The 18837-nt window shown below is 36.7% G+C and overlaps 1 protein-coding gene across 1 annotated transcript in view; it reads left to right on the forward strand.

Moving 5' to 3' along the window:
- The window catches only part of ABCC4 (ATP binding cassette subfamily C member 4 (PEL blood group)), a 175638-nt gene that overhangs the window by 109165 nt on the left and 47636 nt on the right, over positions 1-18837 (forward strand). Inside the window, 5 exon segments of the mRNA XM_067536920.1 lie at positions 6763-6913; positions 7576-7695; positions 9612-9722; positions 11139-11239; positions 13144-13335. Coding sequence (XP_067393021.1) covers positions 6763-6913; positions 7576-7695; positions 9612-9722; positions 11139-11239; positions 13144-13335 — 675 coding nt within the window.

Below are 18837 nucleotides of genomic sequence, written 5' to 3' on the forward strand. Positions count from 1 at the left end.
GTACTTTCACCATTTCATGTTCTTTCTCTTCTTTTTCTTTTTCACATTCCCTTTCTTCTACAGTATCCACTAGTTGTTATTTAAAATTAGCATAATATAGATGTCTTAGTTTGTTGCCCTTTTAATAAAAAAGTGTAAATCTTCTATGATTTCATTATTTATTTCTAGATAAATGAATTGCTGGTTTAGTTTCCAGCAAATTTATAGAAGATCATTTAAAAGCAGTATTTCCCCCTCATTTTGATTTTACCCTGTGCTGGATTTTAAAAAACTCAAGACTTGTTTTGTTTCTGGGGAACATTGTGAACATGTGAACTATCAGCAGCTGCCCTTGGTAAAGGGCGGTGATTTATTGAGGAAAACTGAATTGCAAAACCTTTTTCCTCCCCAAAATCAACAGCTTGACTGAGCTTAAATAACTGACTTTTCATATCCTTTCATCACATACAAAGACCTAATCTTGAGACTACTTGAGCCACCAATGTAGGCTGTGGCTAAGACCACCGCTGAATGTGTCATTCCCTTCTCTCCACACACAAAACACATTGACTGCAGCTTTATGAAGTGAAAATACTGAAGAAAAGGAAAATGTGAAGAAGGTGTCCGCAGTCATTTCTTTAAAAAATAGCTGCTGCATCTGGATATTAAGAACAAAAAGTGCCTAACACTGGAATAATGAGCTAGGGTCACTTGCTTTCATAGGTGCAAAAGAGTGGAACTGCCTTTACTTGTTTCAGTACCACTGATCCTTGCATTTTATTGTTTGGCAATGTCAGGGAAAGTGTGTAGAAGGAATTTCTGCATCTTTTAGCTTCACAATGACTTTGTCATTTTGTGATTCCTATAGTTTGTCCCCCCCAAGTTAGTTTTTTGTATGTCTGAGATGTGCACATTGGATAATTAAATAAAAGTTCTTTGTGTGCTTAAAAGATTATGTAACTTGGTTCAATTTTTCAAGATATTTTAAGACATCAAAATAATGAGGGTATCAAAAAATACTCAAGAACTGGGATCTTTGTTAAATGTCTGTCTGCTCTCTTTGGTGAAACAGGTGGTGCAAATGTGTCTTGAAATGTCTTTTTTGTGCGTCTTGTTGTGGCATTCTGATTTTTTGAGTGATGTTTGGTCCAAAGATTCTGTGATTTTTGCCATGATAAGATGTTTAGCTAAAGGGTTTAGTTTTGGCATGGGGGATCTCTGAACCTTTCTCTGTTTGCATCTGGTGTTCCAATTTCTTTTTTCCAGCATCCATGACACAATGGATCAGTTAGTATTTAACATGAGGCTAATTAAAACTTGTTGGGAAAGGGGGAAGAGCGAAAAGAAGGATGTAATTTTTTTCCGGGGCTAATAGAAGATGTCACAGCATTTAGATAGAAATATGGAATGATTGAAATGCTCATTTAAAAAAAAAGGTGATTCTGTAATTTCTTCTAAAGTCACTTGATTTTTTTTTGCATTTTCATGGTTGCTATTATCTCAGAATAAAAATAATATTATTCACACTGATGTGAAAAAAAGAAGGGGATTGCTGTGGTTTTCTGTCTTGAAGACCAAAAATGCTATAGGTGTGAGATTAACATAGTGTCTCAGCTAAATAATGCAGTCTTTATTCCTTTTTTGAATGCCCCAACTGTTAAATCTCAATAGCCAGCTGGAGTCATCTTGATGGTAACCAGCAATGGAGATAATATATGCCAAAGCCACTGCTGTGTTTTTACACTGTAACTGTCATCCATTTTCCTTTAATATTTTTAAAAAAATATTTCTTGCACTTCAACCAAACATCTGGGGTAGGCTGGTCATCCAAATTTAGGCCAGAGCCATTCAGAACTCAGAGAAGTCTCCAGTTTCCGGGTTTTTTTATATTATGTATTTTCAGCATTATTAGTGATAAAGATCCATTCTATATGTGTGTGTGTGTGTGTGTGTGTGTGTTTTAGGGCTGTCGCATTGTGTGTATGTATTAGGGCTGTCGCAGTTAACTCAAGTGATTAACTCAAAACAAATTAACTTGATTAAAAAAATTAATTGTGATTAATTGCAGTTTTAATTGCACTGTTAAACAATAATAGAATACCAATTTAAATTGATTATAAATATTTTCAGTTTTTCTATATTTTCAAATATATTGATTTCAATTACAACACAGAATACAAAGTGTACAGTGTGCACTTTGTATTATTTTTATTACAAATATTTTCACTGTAAAAAAGATAAACAAAAGAAATAGTATTTTTCAATTTACCTCATGCAAATACTGTACTGTAGAGCAGTCCCTTTATCGTGGAAGTGAAACTTACGAATGTAGAATTTTTTGTTACATAACTGCACTCAAAACCAAAACAATGTAAATATTTAGAGCCTACAAGTCCCCTCAGTCCCACTGCTTGTTTCGCTAATCGCTAAGACAAACAAGTTTGTTTACATATATGAGAGAGAGTGCTGCCTGCTTCTTATTTACAATGTCACCTGAAAGTGAGAACAGGCGTTCACATGGCACTGTTGTAGGTGATATTGCAAGATATTTATGTGTTGGATATGCTAAACATCCATATGCTCCTTCATGCTTCGGCCACCATTCCAGAGGACATGCTTCCAGAGTTATCTCACATAAATGTAAACAAATTTGTTTGTTTTAACGATTGGATGAACAAGAAGTAGGACTGAGTGAACTTGTAGTTGCTGAAGTTTTACCTTATTTTGTTTTTGAGTGCAGTTATGTAAAAAAAAAAAATCTACATTTGTAAGTTGCACTCTCACAATAAAGAGATTGCACTATAATACTTGTGTGAGGTGAATTGAAAAATACTATTTTTTATATTTTTTACTGTGCAAATATTTGTTATAAAAATAATATAAAATGAGCACTGTACACTTTGTATTCTGTGTTGTAATTGAAATCAATATATTTGAAAATGTAGAAAACATCCAAAAATATTTAAATAAATGGTATTCTATTATTGTTTAACAATGCGATTAAACTGCAATTAAGCGTGACTATTTTTTTAATCTCGCGATTAATCGTGAGTTTGATAGCTCTAATATGCTTCTGTGTATGTGTACATGCAATAAAGTTTATTGCAATAGCAAAACAGAAATTTGATATAAAGTATCAAATATGTAGTTAACTATTTCAGTATTTTCTAGGTTTTGTTCTTGTTTTATCAGTTATTTTAAAATAACATTCTTAATGAAGTGTCCCCAATCTATATTTGTATGTGGAAGAAAACAGTACACAAGCACTCTTCTTAATTATTTTGCGTTTATCTTTTGCCCTTAATGACTGTTTCTCTTCCCTCACCCTTTCTTCTTCATTTTCTTGTCTTTTTCTTTGTGTACGTCTCAGCTTACAACAACGTATTGTATCTAAGTTATTTATCTCGTTTTTCTCAATGAATTGGGGAAAAGGAGTGTTTTTAATATAGTATGTCTCATTTCCTTGAAAAATAAAAATTGATTTCATTTAGTAATATGTGAACTCTTTTCTCTGTACCTCTTGGTAGAGCATGGATACCAAAATGTGGATCCTCCTCAGATCTGCATCCATGAGAATCAGCTTCTGTTCAATCTGCAATCCACACTCCCTATTTTAGATCTGTCTGCATCCACAGCCGTCTCCTACACCACTGATCAGCTGTTTGGCCACTGTTCAGCAGCTAGCCTTAGAGCCCCCCCATGGAACAGCTGATCTGCGGCCAGCCTTCGGGGGCCCCTGTCAACAGCTGATGGGCGGTCAGCCCTGAGGGAGATTGGAACTTCCTCTTCCACTGCAAGGAGTGGATCGCGTCAGGTCAGGCCCACCCCTAGAAACCTCCCAAGGCTGCAGGAAGAGCTCTCTCTCCCCCTGCCCCACTTTCTGCCCTCATCAATCCTTGGCTGTGGGGGAAAGGGGTCACTGTATGGGAAGCAGCTCCCCCATCTCTCCAACCCCTGTGCATTCAGACCCCCCCCATACCCAGACTCCACTGCTGAGCCTCACCCCCTGCACCTAGAACCCTGGGGCATGCCCACTGAACAGCTGATTGGTGGCCGGCAAAGGGGTGGGGCTCCTGCTGAACAGCTGATTGGTGGCCAGTCCCCACCACCAGATCTTGAAGGTGGGCAAGCAGCCTCAAAGGCTATGAGCTGTAGACAGTTGCTTCCTCACCTTTGAGATCTGCATCCGATCCACTACCTGCAAAAAATGGTCCGCAAATATAAAGTGGACATCCGTGGATTTGCAGGCTCTACTCTTGGTCTAGAGAGTGCTGGAAGTCTTGTGTAATGCAGTCTTTCTGCAAGATTTTCAGTAGTTTATGGTTTTGACTGGTTGCAAGCAGTGGGAGTATAGCAAGGACAGCTTTTCTAAAAGTATTTGTGTGCCTCTGGGTGAAACCAAAAGGTGCTGAGGTGCACCAAACTATTTTAAAGTCAAATTAATTTTTTTCCTCAACAAAACAACCGAACAAAGGTTCAATTCCTGTTCTGGATAAAGCTTTAAGTCATACCTTACCTTTGCCATTCATATCCCTATTTTCCTTCCCAAATTACTTTGAGCCAATTCTTCAGCTGGTGCAAATCAGCTTAGCTGCATTGAAATCCATTGATCTGTATCACCGTTACACCAGCTGGGGATTTGTCCATCCGGAGGCCAAGGATTTGAGTTCATCCAGAATTCCTAGATGTCTTCCAAGAGACCCTACTGATCCTAGACTTTCCAAGTCTATTAGAAGTGGGGTTTGATGTATTCTACTATGAAGAAACGACAAAGATGTATTCAAAAGGCTAAGCAAATATATTTTCTACAGTTTGTATTTTTGGTCTATCATTGTCAAAATACTAAATTTGCTTTTGGCATGGGGTGGTGCATTTGATTTTGTATTTAGATGACTTTTAAAGCAGTTTTTTTATGACCCTCCCCATTAGTAGCACAACCTGATTATTGAAAAAAAAAGACATATCAAGGTCATTAACATTTCTAACACTTCACAGCAGCTAGAAATCTTTTAATTCTACTGTCAGTCATAGAGTGTAACAATCCTGTTCCAAATGGCGATAAGTACAAATCTTCTAGATTGCCTTAAACTATTGATATACTATAGATATGACTTATGTGCTTACAAACAAAGTAGGATTTCACTGTTTGGCAAAAAGACTGTAGATTTTACTTTTGATTTGTGGGGGAAAAAAACCCAACTTTGAGCATAATTTGAATTACTAAACTGTTTTTACTGGAGTGGATGTTGGATTGTTATGCATATTTATTCTGAAAACAAACATGGGGACAAGAAATTATCTCTAACAAAAAATATATATATATCTCAGAAATGTGCTGCTAGGGTTATATGTGCATATCATGCAGTACTTAAGAACTTTTCTCCTGCTTTTCACAAGATCTGAAATTGATACAGTTGCTGATCAGTGAACCCTCCAGCAGATTAAGGAGTTACATTGATGATTCCAGAGACAGTCTGTCCTCCATGGATTAATTTAAATCAGGGCAATTTAAATCACTGATTTCAATCACCAAGTAGAAATCCTTGATATAAATAATCAATTTTAATCAACTTTTCCATTTGTACTTCAGTTATTTGCTAAAGAAAGGTGCATTCTTATTGGTTGATATAACCATTAAAACATGTTGATCTACAACTAAATAGAGCCTTTACATTAGATTTGGTACATTTTTGTGCTACGTAGGAGGGTACACTATAACTATTAAGCAATTATCTAGCTTTATTTTTTCAGATTCTTATTAATTGTACATTTAGTATGCTAGAAAATGGTGAATGACATATTGCTTATTTACTAGATTACTAAGTCTTTTTCTTCATGATTTGTGTTAAGCTGCATTAGAGTGGGAATTGGAATTTAATTTAACACAAAGCAGCATATGTAATTTTTTTTTAACGTTTTAAATATTTTGGATATGTAAACTTCAATTATCAAAATGTTTCACATTTACAAATAAATGATTTCTTAAACAGCGGGATTAACTGTAGTCAGTAAATTAAACGCTTCTTTCAGGCCAAATTTTTCAAATACATGTAAGTGAAAATGACTAGAGCTTAAGTTTCTACTTGCCTAAGGGCAAGGTCTACACTTAAAAGGCTGCAGTGGCGCAGCTGTAGTGCTTCAGTGAAGACGCTACTAAAGACCTTGATTTTGTATTTAGATGACTTTTAAAGCAGTTTTTTAAAGCAATCTGGGTCTTGGTCTTTCCTGAGGTAGTACAAGCAGTAAATAGTAGCACCCACTCAGTCATTTAGGGTTGTTACAGGGAACCTCCTAAATATGGAAAGGAATATACACACAGGGATAAGAGACAACAGAGAGATACAGATGGGGTGTACAAGGAAATACATTGATAGGGTTCTCTGGATGGCTGCAGGAACTTGTCCATTTCGTAAATCAGGTACCCTGTTAGTTCTGTTCAGGGTCACAGGAAATGGACCAGCGCCATGAAAGCAAGTGACTCATGTTGGTCAGGTTGATTGTAGCAGCTTCCCATTAGACTCTGGCAGAACAAATCATGCAGAAAATATAGAGCAAATTCTGCAATCAATCAATCAGACATATCAGAAGCATTCAATCTAATTATTATGTTGTGGAAATAAATGTGGTCTAGCTATTATATGAGAGTTGTTATGTATCCTTTTAATTGGAGGGTCATCTTTGTCTGAATATTTAACCTTTGAATGTTAAATAGTTTTGCACTTGTTTTAAGTGGAATCCTTCTGAGTAAGGAAGTTACGTTTTCTCTTGCCTTTGTTGTTGCAGATTCTCCTACAGATTTTTGGCGTGGTGGCTGTGGCTGTGGCAGTGATTCCTTGGATACTTATCCCTTTAGTTCCACTTTGTATTATTTTCATTTTTCTTCGACGGTATTTCTTAGACACGGCGAGAGATATTAAACGTCTGGAGTCCACAAGTACGTTGCTTGGATAGAGCTGACGTTAAGTCTGAGCAGCAATTTATTATATGAGATGTTAAAGTTCTTCAGACAATCTGTTAATCAGGAATTTTGCCTCTGGTTCTACAAATTACTTGCTTGTTGGCTTAGGTCTCAACCCAGCAAAATCCTTCAACACTTGCTTAACCCCAGGTTTAAGACCATGATTAATCTCACTGAAGTCAACTGGACTACTCATATGTTTAAAGTTATTTTAGCGATTTGCTGGATCCTGGCCTTAGTGGGCTAGCTGCACATCATAATGTAGGTTTTGACCCAGTATTACCTTCACCATTATTTCTGTGCTTCAAATTGACTGTAGTATTAAATAGCAGTGTGAGTCTTGAGCATCATGAATTTTAAAAAATGGGGGTGTTATCTGATTAGTGAAAGAAACAAAGGAAGAAGTCATGGATGACAACTGTTGAAGACATTTTTTGTGTAAATTAATCTATTTTTCCATCCAAGTGGGTATAATTGAGAAACAGGAAAGTATCTTAAAATACTATGTTTATTCTAAAAGATGTGATTCAGTAGCTTGTGTCAATAAACACAGAAATAGGATTAAAGATTAGCAGAGTGCAAAACATTATCAACAGCTGCGCTTCAACTACAATAAATTAGTCTTATTTACTTTGCAGCTCGAAGTCCAGTGTTCTCCCACTTGTCCTCATCTCTCCAGGGACTTTGGACTATTCGTGCTTTCAAAGCCGAGCAAAGATTCCAAGAATTATTTGATGCTCACCAAGATCTTCACTCAGGTTTGTCATGAATAGACATGGACAGCAAAGTATGTAGCTCTGTAAAAGGGACATACTTTCTCTCCTCAGATACATGTGTGCAACTTACATGCACAGCTCCCACTGACTTCAATATATCTCTGTATAGGGCTAAATCTCTCTATTTATAGATTTCATAGTTGTTTGTTCTGTCTTTCTGTATTTCTAGAATTCACTTTGGATTCTAGTATAGTTTGAGATTCCAAAGCAGGCATCATAACAATATTTAAGATAAACATTTTAAAGTTTACCCAAGAAATATATTTAAAATATCATTTTTGCCAAGTTCCTGTTTTGCATAATGTTTTAAAGCAAAATAAGTTATATTTAGCAATATTTAATATTATGTAGGTGGAATACTAAAACCATACAAAAATATTTAGTGTAAATTGTCCTTCAGGAAAGTATAAAAATCTGATAATCTCTTAATTCTATTGTTTGAGCAACTTTAAGAGCTCCTGGCCATGTTAATACTGTAGATTAGTTTTGATTAAAGTCTATGTGGCTGCAATGTTGGCATTCTGTATGCAAAAATAATTTGAATTATGTTTATACCAAGTATTCTATAGCAGTTTGTCATCTTCTTTTTTAATTGTTAGATTCATAGAGTTTCAGGCAAGAAGAGATCATTTGATTGTCTAATCTGACTCCTGTATATTACAGGCCATTACATTTCCCCCAGTTTCCCCTGTACTGAGTCCAGTAGCTTGCTTAAAGTATATCTCCAAGAAAATCATCCAGTCTTGATCTGAAGAATTTGTCTCTCTTTAGCTTTCAACCATGGGTTCTTGTTATGCCTTTCTCTGTTAGAATAAAGATTCATTTAGTACCTGATATTTTCTCCCCATACAGATATTTATACACTGTAATCAAGTCACCTCTCAATCTTCTTTCTGATAAACTAAACAGATCAAGCTCTTTAAGTGTCACTGGAAGGCATTTTCTCCAGCCCTCCAAATAATTTGTGACTCTTTTCTGCACCTTCTCCAATTTTTTAACATTGAAAAGGTGGACAACTGAAATGTACATAGTATTCTAGTATCAGTCTCGTCAATGCCTTATACACAAGTAAAATTGCCTCCCTGTTCCTACTTACTACTCTCCTGCTTATACATTCAAGGAGCACATTAGCCCATTTTGCCACAGCGTCACACTGAAAGCTCATGTTCAGTTGTTTGACTACTATGACACCTAAATCCTTATCATAATCACTATTTTTCAGAACACGGTCCCTTAGTCTATTGGTATGGCCTGCATTCCTTTTTTCCAAGGCATGTAACTTTGAATTTGGCTGTAGGAAAATACATTTTGTTGAACAGGCCCAAATTACAAAGTGATACAGAATTCTACCTTATGCATACTTGATTTCTGTTGTTGGCTCTAAGTGTATACTTTAATTTTCATCATACAGACTATGCTGCTTTTTTCTGTCATGTATATCATATGACCGCCACTGTTTAGTAATACTTAATTTTGTGAAGCATATTGGGATATACTTTATCTAAAATGTTATATGAAATAAAATTGTAATGGTATTTTACACAGTGTACTAGGAGTTGGATCCAAAGTCCATTGAAGTCAATGAGAGTCTTTTTCTTGGTTTCAGTGGGCTTTGAATTGGGCCCTAGATTTATTTATTTCTGTTTTGAATCCTATTTGATGTACCAGCCTCAGCTGTGTTAAACATTGTGAAAACCTGAAAACTGGTCAGCGTTAGCTAGGAAAACAGGGCATCATCATCATCAACAACAACACATACAAACTCTCTCCAAGACAATGATTTAGACAATGGAATTAGTTCCCACTGATGTTATGTAACAGTCTTATGGGAATCACTATAGAACTTATTTTTTCCAATAACTCATTGTTCTTATTACGACTTTTAAAAAACTCTTTAGAGGCTTGGTTTCTGTTTTTGACTACCTCCCGATGGTTTGCTGTGCGGCTGGATGCCATCTGTGCCATCTTTGTTATAGTGGTTGCCTTTGGTTCCCTGCTTCTCGCGAAGAGTAAGTACAGATATTAGGAATGTTAATGCTATAATTACAATTTATAGCAATGCTTAATTCTTTTTCAGAATTTACTTTCTCTAATTGTTTAAGGATTGCAATTAAGTTAAATGTTTCTTTCTAGATCCTGATCTATCCCTCAGTCCAAGACACTTGGGCTGCACCTCTATTCCCGTAAGTACCAGAGATAGTTCAGACTTGTCCTTTGGGCTCCAGGGTTTGGCCATAAACCTAACATCCTTTCTCCAAATCATCTCCCCCAGTGGTGAAGACAAGCTTGCAGTTCTACAATCTTGCCTTTACTGTTGAAATACTAGCTTTTAAAGCTGTCTTTGGGACAACAACATTTTTTCCCCTTCTTATCATGGCAGACTAGGCCAAACAGAGCAAGCTGAACACTCAGGGATGCAGCTCAAATGTCTTGGATTGAGGGAGAGGCCAATCCCAAAAAAGGAGCTTGCATTGTAAGAAGTTTTATATTCATTTTCATTCTTGTGCTGTTGTTTTGTAAGATCATCCCAGGATATAATTAGGGTAGGTGTGCTAAAAGTAGATTGTCTTCTAAAATACAAAGGAAGCAATTATCTTGAACATGAAAGTTGGGTGCTAATTTGCTGTTCTTTGTTTCCTTTATTTTTTCTTTAGATAAATGATATATAGAACTACATACAATGCATCATAGAGAAGATTTCCAGCTAGATTTAACGTTACTATACTTGAAGACAAATTAAAACATTGGGTTTGGTTCATCTGTCCCCTCAATATAGGGGGTAGCTCTTATGACATCAGTGGAGTTATGCTGATGTAAAATGGCTGTAGTGAGCGGAGAATTAGGTCCAATATTAGGACCAAATCCTGTTTAGCTTACTCACAGAGCTGACCCATTGAGCGTAATGAGCCTGTCCATGTGAGTAGGGTGAGCAGAATTTGGACCTTCAAACTCTTCTTGCCTGATCTTACAGTGCTTTGTACCCATTTATATCAGTACATAGTTTGTGTAAATGCTAACAATGTGTTTTAGTAGCATTTTATGCTCACTTTGCACAGATTTAGGGGCCTGATCCAACTGCTTTTGAAATTAATTGAAAGTTTCTTAATTGCTTAACTGAATAGCCCTGACCCTAAACATGTGCTTAAGAGCTTTTTTGAATCTGGGCTATTTTTAGACAAGATGCCTGGCAGTGGACAACCAGGACCTTATTCTCAAACACAAATTTCGTTTAGAAAGCTTTCAAAAGTAATGTGACAAGGTAGACTTTTTCCATAAAGCTACTATTTAAACTTGTGTGATCAAGAGCCGATCTGGTTCTACCACTTCAGTGGCCTGTTAGTTTGAAAGAGGAATTAACTAGAGGTTTGTGTAATTATACAGATGTGATTTATTTTCTCTTCTCCCCTCTTCCCCCCACCCTACAGCTCTGGATGCAGGACAGGTTGGCTTGGCATTGTCCTATGCAATCACTCTCATGGGAATGTTCCAGTGGGGAGTTAGGCAAAGTGCTGAAGTTGAAAATCTGGTAATATTAATTTGCTCATTTTGGTATTTTTCACATCTCTTCGCTCTTAATTGACATAAAAAACATTAGGAGTGTTATCTTTGCATTAATGGAATTTTAAAGACCCTGTTACTTCTGTCTAAAGTCTTAGATCCTGTTAACTTGTTTAAAGTTAACAAATATTTAAGATGTGTTAAATCTTTATTCAAATCATACTACACAAGATTGGCATATTTTGTATCTTTCCAAATATATTTTTGTTTATGGTAGAACATCTTGCAACAATTAATATAGTTTATAATAATTTACACTATTTAGTAGGATACTGTATGTTGCATATTAAGTTATTTAAAAATTAATGGGTAAGCAAACACAATAAAAAATAATATATCACAAAAATCTACTTATTCATTTGTGTTGATATTTGTGGTTTACTTGTAATTATTTGTAATGAGTCACCATAACATTCTAGTGAATATACCTCGTACACGACATAAAAAGTAACAGAGGCTTATTTAGTGTTAGATTGCACTACAACACTCCTGCTAATAATAATTTTGTACTTAGCATTTATGCTGTATAGCTCATTTAATCTTCAAAGCACATTACAGACATGAATTAACCAAAACTGATAAATCTTTTCTGAGGAGTGGGGAGAGACTGCTAGGCTTTTTGTCTGAATTAGTGAAGTGCAAGTTTGTGAGGCTCTCTCCTATGGGGTGAATTACTCTGTGAGAGGTGAAGGTTCAGAAGTATCATAGAACAAGACTTATCATTTACTAGGTTGACGCTAGTGTGGAATGTGGAGTACTTCATGGAGCTATTGAACATGACTTCCTTTTTCCATGACTCACAAGAATCCCAGGTTTTCAGTTTTTGTCCTACTTAGCTCTCTTTCACGATTAATTTTTTCTTACTGTGTTCTGTATCTTGTGTTTCCAACTGGGGAAGAGGTGTATAATGGAGAACATGCTACCACATGGTTTACTTTCTGAGACTGACTCCCTCCCCAAAACCACTGCAGGCCATGATAAGTCTTTGGGTATCGTTAATATGGTTTCCTTAGGGTTCATATATGAAGTTAACATGGCTGAGTAAAGTGAAATATAATCTAAGAAAGTTACAGTTTTGGATGTAGTAATCTGTTGCAAGGGTGAAACGGTACTCCATGGCCAAAACTGAACTGCCTGACATATTTGCAGGAGGAGAGAGGCAGCCCAAATGTCTCAAATTTGGGGAGAGGTTGGTTAATTAGTTTTTTCCATTTAGAATCCCATAAAACTTCAGTTATCAATAAATCTTGCTGCCCCTTTCATAGTTGTATGTCTGTGGATATGAAAAGTATTCCGCTATCTATCTAGCCAAAACTGTAGTAATCAGCATGCAGATTTGTCTCTTTCACTGAATTATAGATATTCATTCCAAGCACGTGATAACCTTAGCCAGAGCCTCAAGGGACGAGCTCATTGGTGAAACCCCAGACATGGTGGTGTCACAGCACACACAAAAATGGTAATCTTATCAATGATATTACTGATAGGCTGGGTCTTCCTGTAGCTCAGATGTAAATCTTATCTCTAGCACTACTCCCATAGATGCCCAGCAGGAAGACAACCCATCATGTAGAAAGTAAGGGTCCAGTCCTGCAAAGCACTTAAGCATGTGGTAATCCCACTGACTTCAAATTAATGCTTACATTAAATCAATTAAAACGCATAAGTGTTATGCTGGATCGGGACCTACGTCAGGAAGTAAGACTTGCATTCCTATCTAAGAAGAATAGAACAGTGCCACAATTCATCATATCTTTCTCTCATATGATTGAAATAACATTTCTGGTGTCATTTTGTAGATTTTTTAATAATAATAATGTTACCCAAAATATAAATGAATTTGAGTTTATTGCTTGTATGACTTTTTTCTAGATGATCTCAGTAGAAAGAGTAATGGAGTACACAGAACTTGAAAATGAAGCTCCTTGGGAGTCCAGCAAACGTCCACCAGCTGAATGGCCAAGCCAAGGGGTGATAGCCTTTGAAAATGTTAACTTCACATACAGCTTAGATGGACCCTTGGTGCTGAGGCACTTGACTGTTCTAATTAAATCAAAAGAAAAGGTATGCTTTGCATGCTTACTTCAAATATACGTAACATTTTGGTTAAGGAGGTAATACTTTATGGTCTTATTTTTTCCCCCAACTCTATACAGTGCTATAAAATGTACTGTCCTTAGTAAATGAGGCCCGTATTTTTTTAAAAAATGAAGTAATTATATTATTATTATTTACTAAAGGATAGAGTATGTTTACTTACTGTAAGTTATGCAGAAATGTTTGGTAATATGAGCGGTTTTCTGTGTTAGGTAAATAACCTACTTAATAATTTCAGAAACTAGGGGCTTTGTGATTGCCTATTGCATAAATCCCAAAATAAAAAACCACTTAGTATGCAGTTCAAGGCAAGGAATTTCTCTTTGTTATATGTTTGTAAAAGTGCCTATCACAGTGTGACTCTGGCCTTTAGGTGCTACATAATACAAAGAATAATAAACAAATGCAGGCCTTGATCCTGTGATTGGATCCATGTGGGCAGATCTGAATCTTTGTGCCTGTGCAGAACCTTATTGACTTCAATGAGACTCAGCTCAGGCATATGGATCCCCTTGCACAGATCTGATTGCACAGTCATGGCTTTTATTTCAAAATGCAACTAAGGTCACTAATGGACAGTGACATGCATGCCAGTCACCTCGTTACAAAGGCCAGAATTTAAAAGTAAGGAAATTAATAATTAAGGATATGCTAAACTGTTAGCCACCTCATGAACACACTACTCTTATTAAACACAAAGAAATGCTTATTTTGGGAGAATCACACTTCGCTTTAGACCATCTTTTATTTCTGCCACTGAGAAGATAAAGCTACTCTAATGATTCCAAGGACTTGTACCCATTTTGGGGGAAAAAGTTCAAGGACAGATTGAATTCAACTAACTTGTGTTAGCTAACTGCACGTGACCTTTTCCCTAGTGTAGATGCAGGTTTAATACCTTTTCCCTCAGTTAAACTAAACTATAGCAGCTAAACTATTAGGAAGCTAAGTGTGCAGGGAAAGAAGGGAGGCAAGTAGAGCCAAACAAAGGGACTCTGAGGATCCACTAAAGGAAAAACAAAAGGTGCAGGAAAGGCAGACAGGGACAGTAAACAATAAAGGAAGGTGCCCTGCACACACACTAAATCCCAGGATGGGGGAGAGAGAGAGAGAGAGAGAGAGAGGAAAAAAAAAAGGCAACTGCATAATACTAGGATTGTGGGGATTTAATTTCAGTTCCTTTTGGCTACTGATCCAATTAACTCTCAGCATTAATTAGATTGGTAGCCAAAAGAAACAGAAATAAAAACCGTCCCTCTGAAAACTTTTGATTCTTCTCCCTTCCTTCTGTCTCCCCAAACTTTGACATCCTCTCAATTGAAAGTGTGAGATGGGGCAAATTTCCCCCATAGACAAAATGAAATTAGAGTCCTGCAGTGTTAATTCATGTTTTTCTACGTTTCAAATGCACATATACGTTTTTTGATTAAGAACTCTTCCCTCGGAGGTTGGTTCAGCTCAGTGCAATCATTGCCCTTGCTTCATTTGTAACACATGCTTCCATTCAGCCCCAAACTCCATTCCATTCCTCAAGTGAATCATTTTCATAACAAATATGTTACAAGAATTCAGCCCTTCTATTCTGTACAAAGATGATTTCATGGAGAAAGGTAAGTGGGAGTTGAGGGCAGGGAGTTTACAAAGTGTAGCAAAAAAGCTGTTTATCTTCTCTGTACTTTTCTTGCCTTTGGGCCAGCTCTCTATAATATATAATATACCATTGCATTGGATAGTGAATGAGAAGATTTAAATTTCATGGCAAGAAACAGAAATAAAATAAAAGACCAGAAATAAGAGAGGTATTCAGACAGTAGCTAAATACTTGTTGCTGTTTTTTTTATCTGATTGTGCTGTGTGTTTGTCATCCTAAAGCAAGTTTGCCCAGTTTGAAGCTCTTGCAGCTCTGGAGAGAAATTAGTTTTCCTTTTAAGAAGCTACTGTTATTGATAATGTATCACATGGTATGATAGTAGACCATCATCACTATAATGTGTAAAATAATAAGCTCCCAAGTATATGCCCCTGTTCCTTGGATTTTAGTCATAGGGAAGCATTTCTCAAAAAACTAAAAGTTGCTAACATTTCAGGCCATGTCTACACTACAGGAGCTTATATTGGCATAGCTATGGCACCGAAGCTACGCAGTTGCAAACCCATAGTGTAGATGCAGATGACAGTAATGGGAGGGATTTTTCCATTGCTATAGGATTGCCATCTCCCTGTGCAATAGTAGCTAGGTCAAACAAAGCATTCTTCTATCAACCTAACTGCCTCTACACTGGGGGTTAGGTTGACATAGCTACGGTGCATAGGAGTGGGGAGTTTTCAGTCCACTTCCCCTGACCACTGTAGCTATGTTGACCTAAGTTTTAAATAGATTAGGCCAAAAGTATTTTCTCTCTCTCCTCTAAGGCCTCAAACACCACTTAGTACCTAATGTAGATTAAGGCTATGTCTACACTATGGAAGCCAGATCTGCACTGCAAGGGTTAAAAGTTCCAGTGGGTCCTAACCACATCAGCCACACCATAAGGAGCTCATTCACCTGCACATCTACAAATGTAATATATGCCATCATGTGCCAGCAATGCCCCTTTGCCATGTACATTGGCCAAACCGGACTGTCACTACCCAAAAGAATAAATGGACACAAATCAGACATAAAATTAATGGTTGTGAATAGGCCTCATCTACTCTAACTGAATGGACTTTGCTAACACTTACCCTCCCCATTGTTGTTCCTTACCCTTGGATGTATATATATACCCCCTATCTGATTTCTATTTCTTGCATCTGATGAAGTGGGTTGCAGCCCATGAAAGCTTATGCCTGCAGAAATTAAATTTGTTAGCCTTTAAAGTGCTACAGGACTCTCGTTTTTACTACAAAGGTTAATATCAGTCACCTTGTGTTGACCTATTTATGCATGTGTCCACATTCAGATTTGTCTCCTACTGATGTAATTGCCCAACCTCATGCTCTGGATGTTCCTAAGTCTCTGATTGCCAGAAGCTAGGACTGGACAACAGGAGAGGGATCACTCACTAATTGCCCTATTCTGTTCATTCCTCTGAAACATCTAGCATTGGCCACTGTCAGAAGACCGGATATTGGACTTGATAGACCATTGGTCTGACCCAGCATGGCCACTCTTATGTTTTTATTTTCTTATGGTATAAGTTTTAAAGGCAGACCAAGCCAAATACAGTGGTGGCTTTTAAACACTACTGTTTTTGTGAAAGCTAGATGCTAAGTGGTGTTTAAAAACATGTTAACAGATGTTGGCTCATATATTTGCTAACCATATCTTATTTTCTTTGTCTGGACAACCTAAATTTGAGTGACGTGTTCAGTAATCAGGGACCCAATTCTGTTGACAGACCCTTGTATGTATGCAGGAAGCCATTGGCTTCAGTAGGGCTTTACGTAGGCACATGGTTTCTGTCACAGAATGGGGACCCATATTTGCAGGGCAGATTTGGTTATGATATGCATATAGAAAAATAATGTCTTTTGAAGAACACGATTTATAAAAGGGAATAAAATTATGTTTACTGAGAGCCAGTTCAAATTCATGTTGTTTTTAGCGGCCTGTAGTCAATTTAGAGAAATCCATTTGTAGTTTTGGTCAAACACTGAAAAATGGAGTGCTTTAATTTGATGCCTGCCTGAAAGAGATGTTGACAATATATCAAGCAGCTGCATTTTTATTTTAAGGGTCACTTTATTTTTGATAATGTTTTTCTTCATGTTGCTAATACAGTGCCGTATGTCACTGAGGTTTTCAAAAGAAACGCTTTTGAACTTTCGTTTTTATAACACTTCTTTATGTGTATTCTCCATTTAGCTTTTTCTTTCTGATTTATCTTTTTGAAGGAAGAGGAGCTTGGTAGAGTTTCTTCAGAGAGATTTCTGATTTCAGTTGTTTTTTTATTTTACTTCTATATCATTTATTTAAACAGATTTGCTAAAACTATGCTATGTTTTAGGTAACAGTAAAATAATTATTAACATTTACATAGTATTTAGTGTATGTACACACTTACATGAACTAATTATTCAATGAAATCACAGAACTGGAATAATAAGAAGTGGAAAAGACCTTGTAGGTTATCTAGACCATCTTCCAAACTGCTCCTTGCAGTCTATTTTCTTGTGTTTCATGTTGGGTTTTTTGGTTTTGATTTTGTTTTAAATGCAGGTTCTGCCACTCTACCTGGGAGCCTGTTCCATAGCTTAATATCTCTGTTAGGAAGTTTTTCGTGATATTCTTCTTAAGTGTTCCTTTCCTTAATATAATTCCCATATCACACTATATAATTGCCCTTTTTTGTTTGGTGTTGTGCTTCTCAAATATTCTTCTGTTATCATGTGCCCTCTTAATCGCTTACCCATGCTATACTGTAGATATTTAAGTCTTTGTTCATAAATCAGTATCTCCAGTCCATGGTCAGTTTTTTTGCTTATCTCTGAAATCCCTCCCGAGTTTCCCAATATCTCTCTGGAAATGTGGTACCTAGAACTGAATGTAACATATAACAAGTTCTGCTAGAGCAAATCTATATAGAGAGTTATCCTGAACTGTGCTCTGTGAGAGAGTTGATTTAGTGTACATTCCATTTTCTAAGTGATCCTTTACCCACTTCTTGTTGAGGACAGGTTTTTTTTAAAAAAGGTGTTCACGATCTTAGTCATATTTAGTCAGCATTAATTTTGTCCCTTTTTTCATTTTATTAATAGACCTCCTTAAGTGTTTTATTTATATATTTGTAAAAGTTTTTCTTAGGTCTGTTCTATTAGGCTTCTTAGCATTCCCTTATTTTGCATTTTTCCTGTCCTGTCTTCTCCCTGAAAGCCTTACTGACTGAATGTATTAGTTGGGTTGCTTCTCTGTTTTTGTGTTTTGTTTTCTATTGCCAGTATAGCGTTTTTAATCCTCTGGTCTTTGGGTGGAGCCATATTGGCAGATTGTCTTTCTGTGCATTCTTCTTTTTTGAGAGGATCTATAGACTGTGTTGTGCCTTATAGTATCTTCTGTGATTGCTCGGCCTCCTTCCACTTATTGCACTTAACTAGATTTTTTAATTCCCTCAAATTGCCTTCTTCTAGAATGGCCTCTGTAGATCCCTGTTTGAGAGAGATGCGGCTCTGGTGTTCAGTGCTTTATGAGAAAAGCAGCATCTCTGTAAAGTCCTCCTCACTGATCTGAACTTTCAAAGCTAAGTTCTAAAAGGAATCCACTGCCCCAGCCAACCTTGGTTTCTTCTTTACTATAGCTTCTTTCTGGCAAACTTTAGGACCATCTCTTCATGCCCTTTGCTTGGATGCTTTTTCATAGAATCAGAGAGTCATAGGACTGCAAGGGACCTCGAGAGGTCTTCTAGATCAGTTCCTTGCATTCAAGGCAGAACCAAGGATTATCTAGACCAGGGGTGGGGAACCTTTTTTATGTTAAGGGCCTGATGGTGG

This window comes from Emydura macquarii, unplaced genomic scaffold (assembly GCF_026122565.2).
Source record: "Emydura macquarii macquarii isolate MOO-44397 ecotype Brisbane River unplaced genomic scaffold, CSIRO-AGI_Emac_v2 contig_3671, whole genome shotgun sequence".
In the NCBI taxonomy this organism is placed as follows: domain Eukaryota; kingdom Metazoa; phylum Chordata; order Testudines; family Chelidae; genus Emydura; species Emydura macquarii.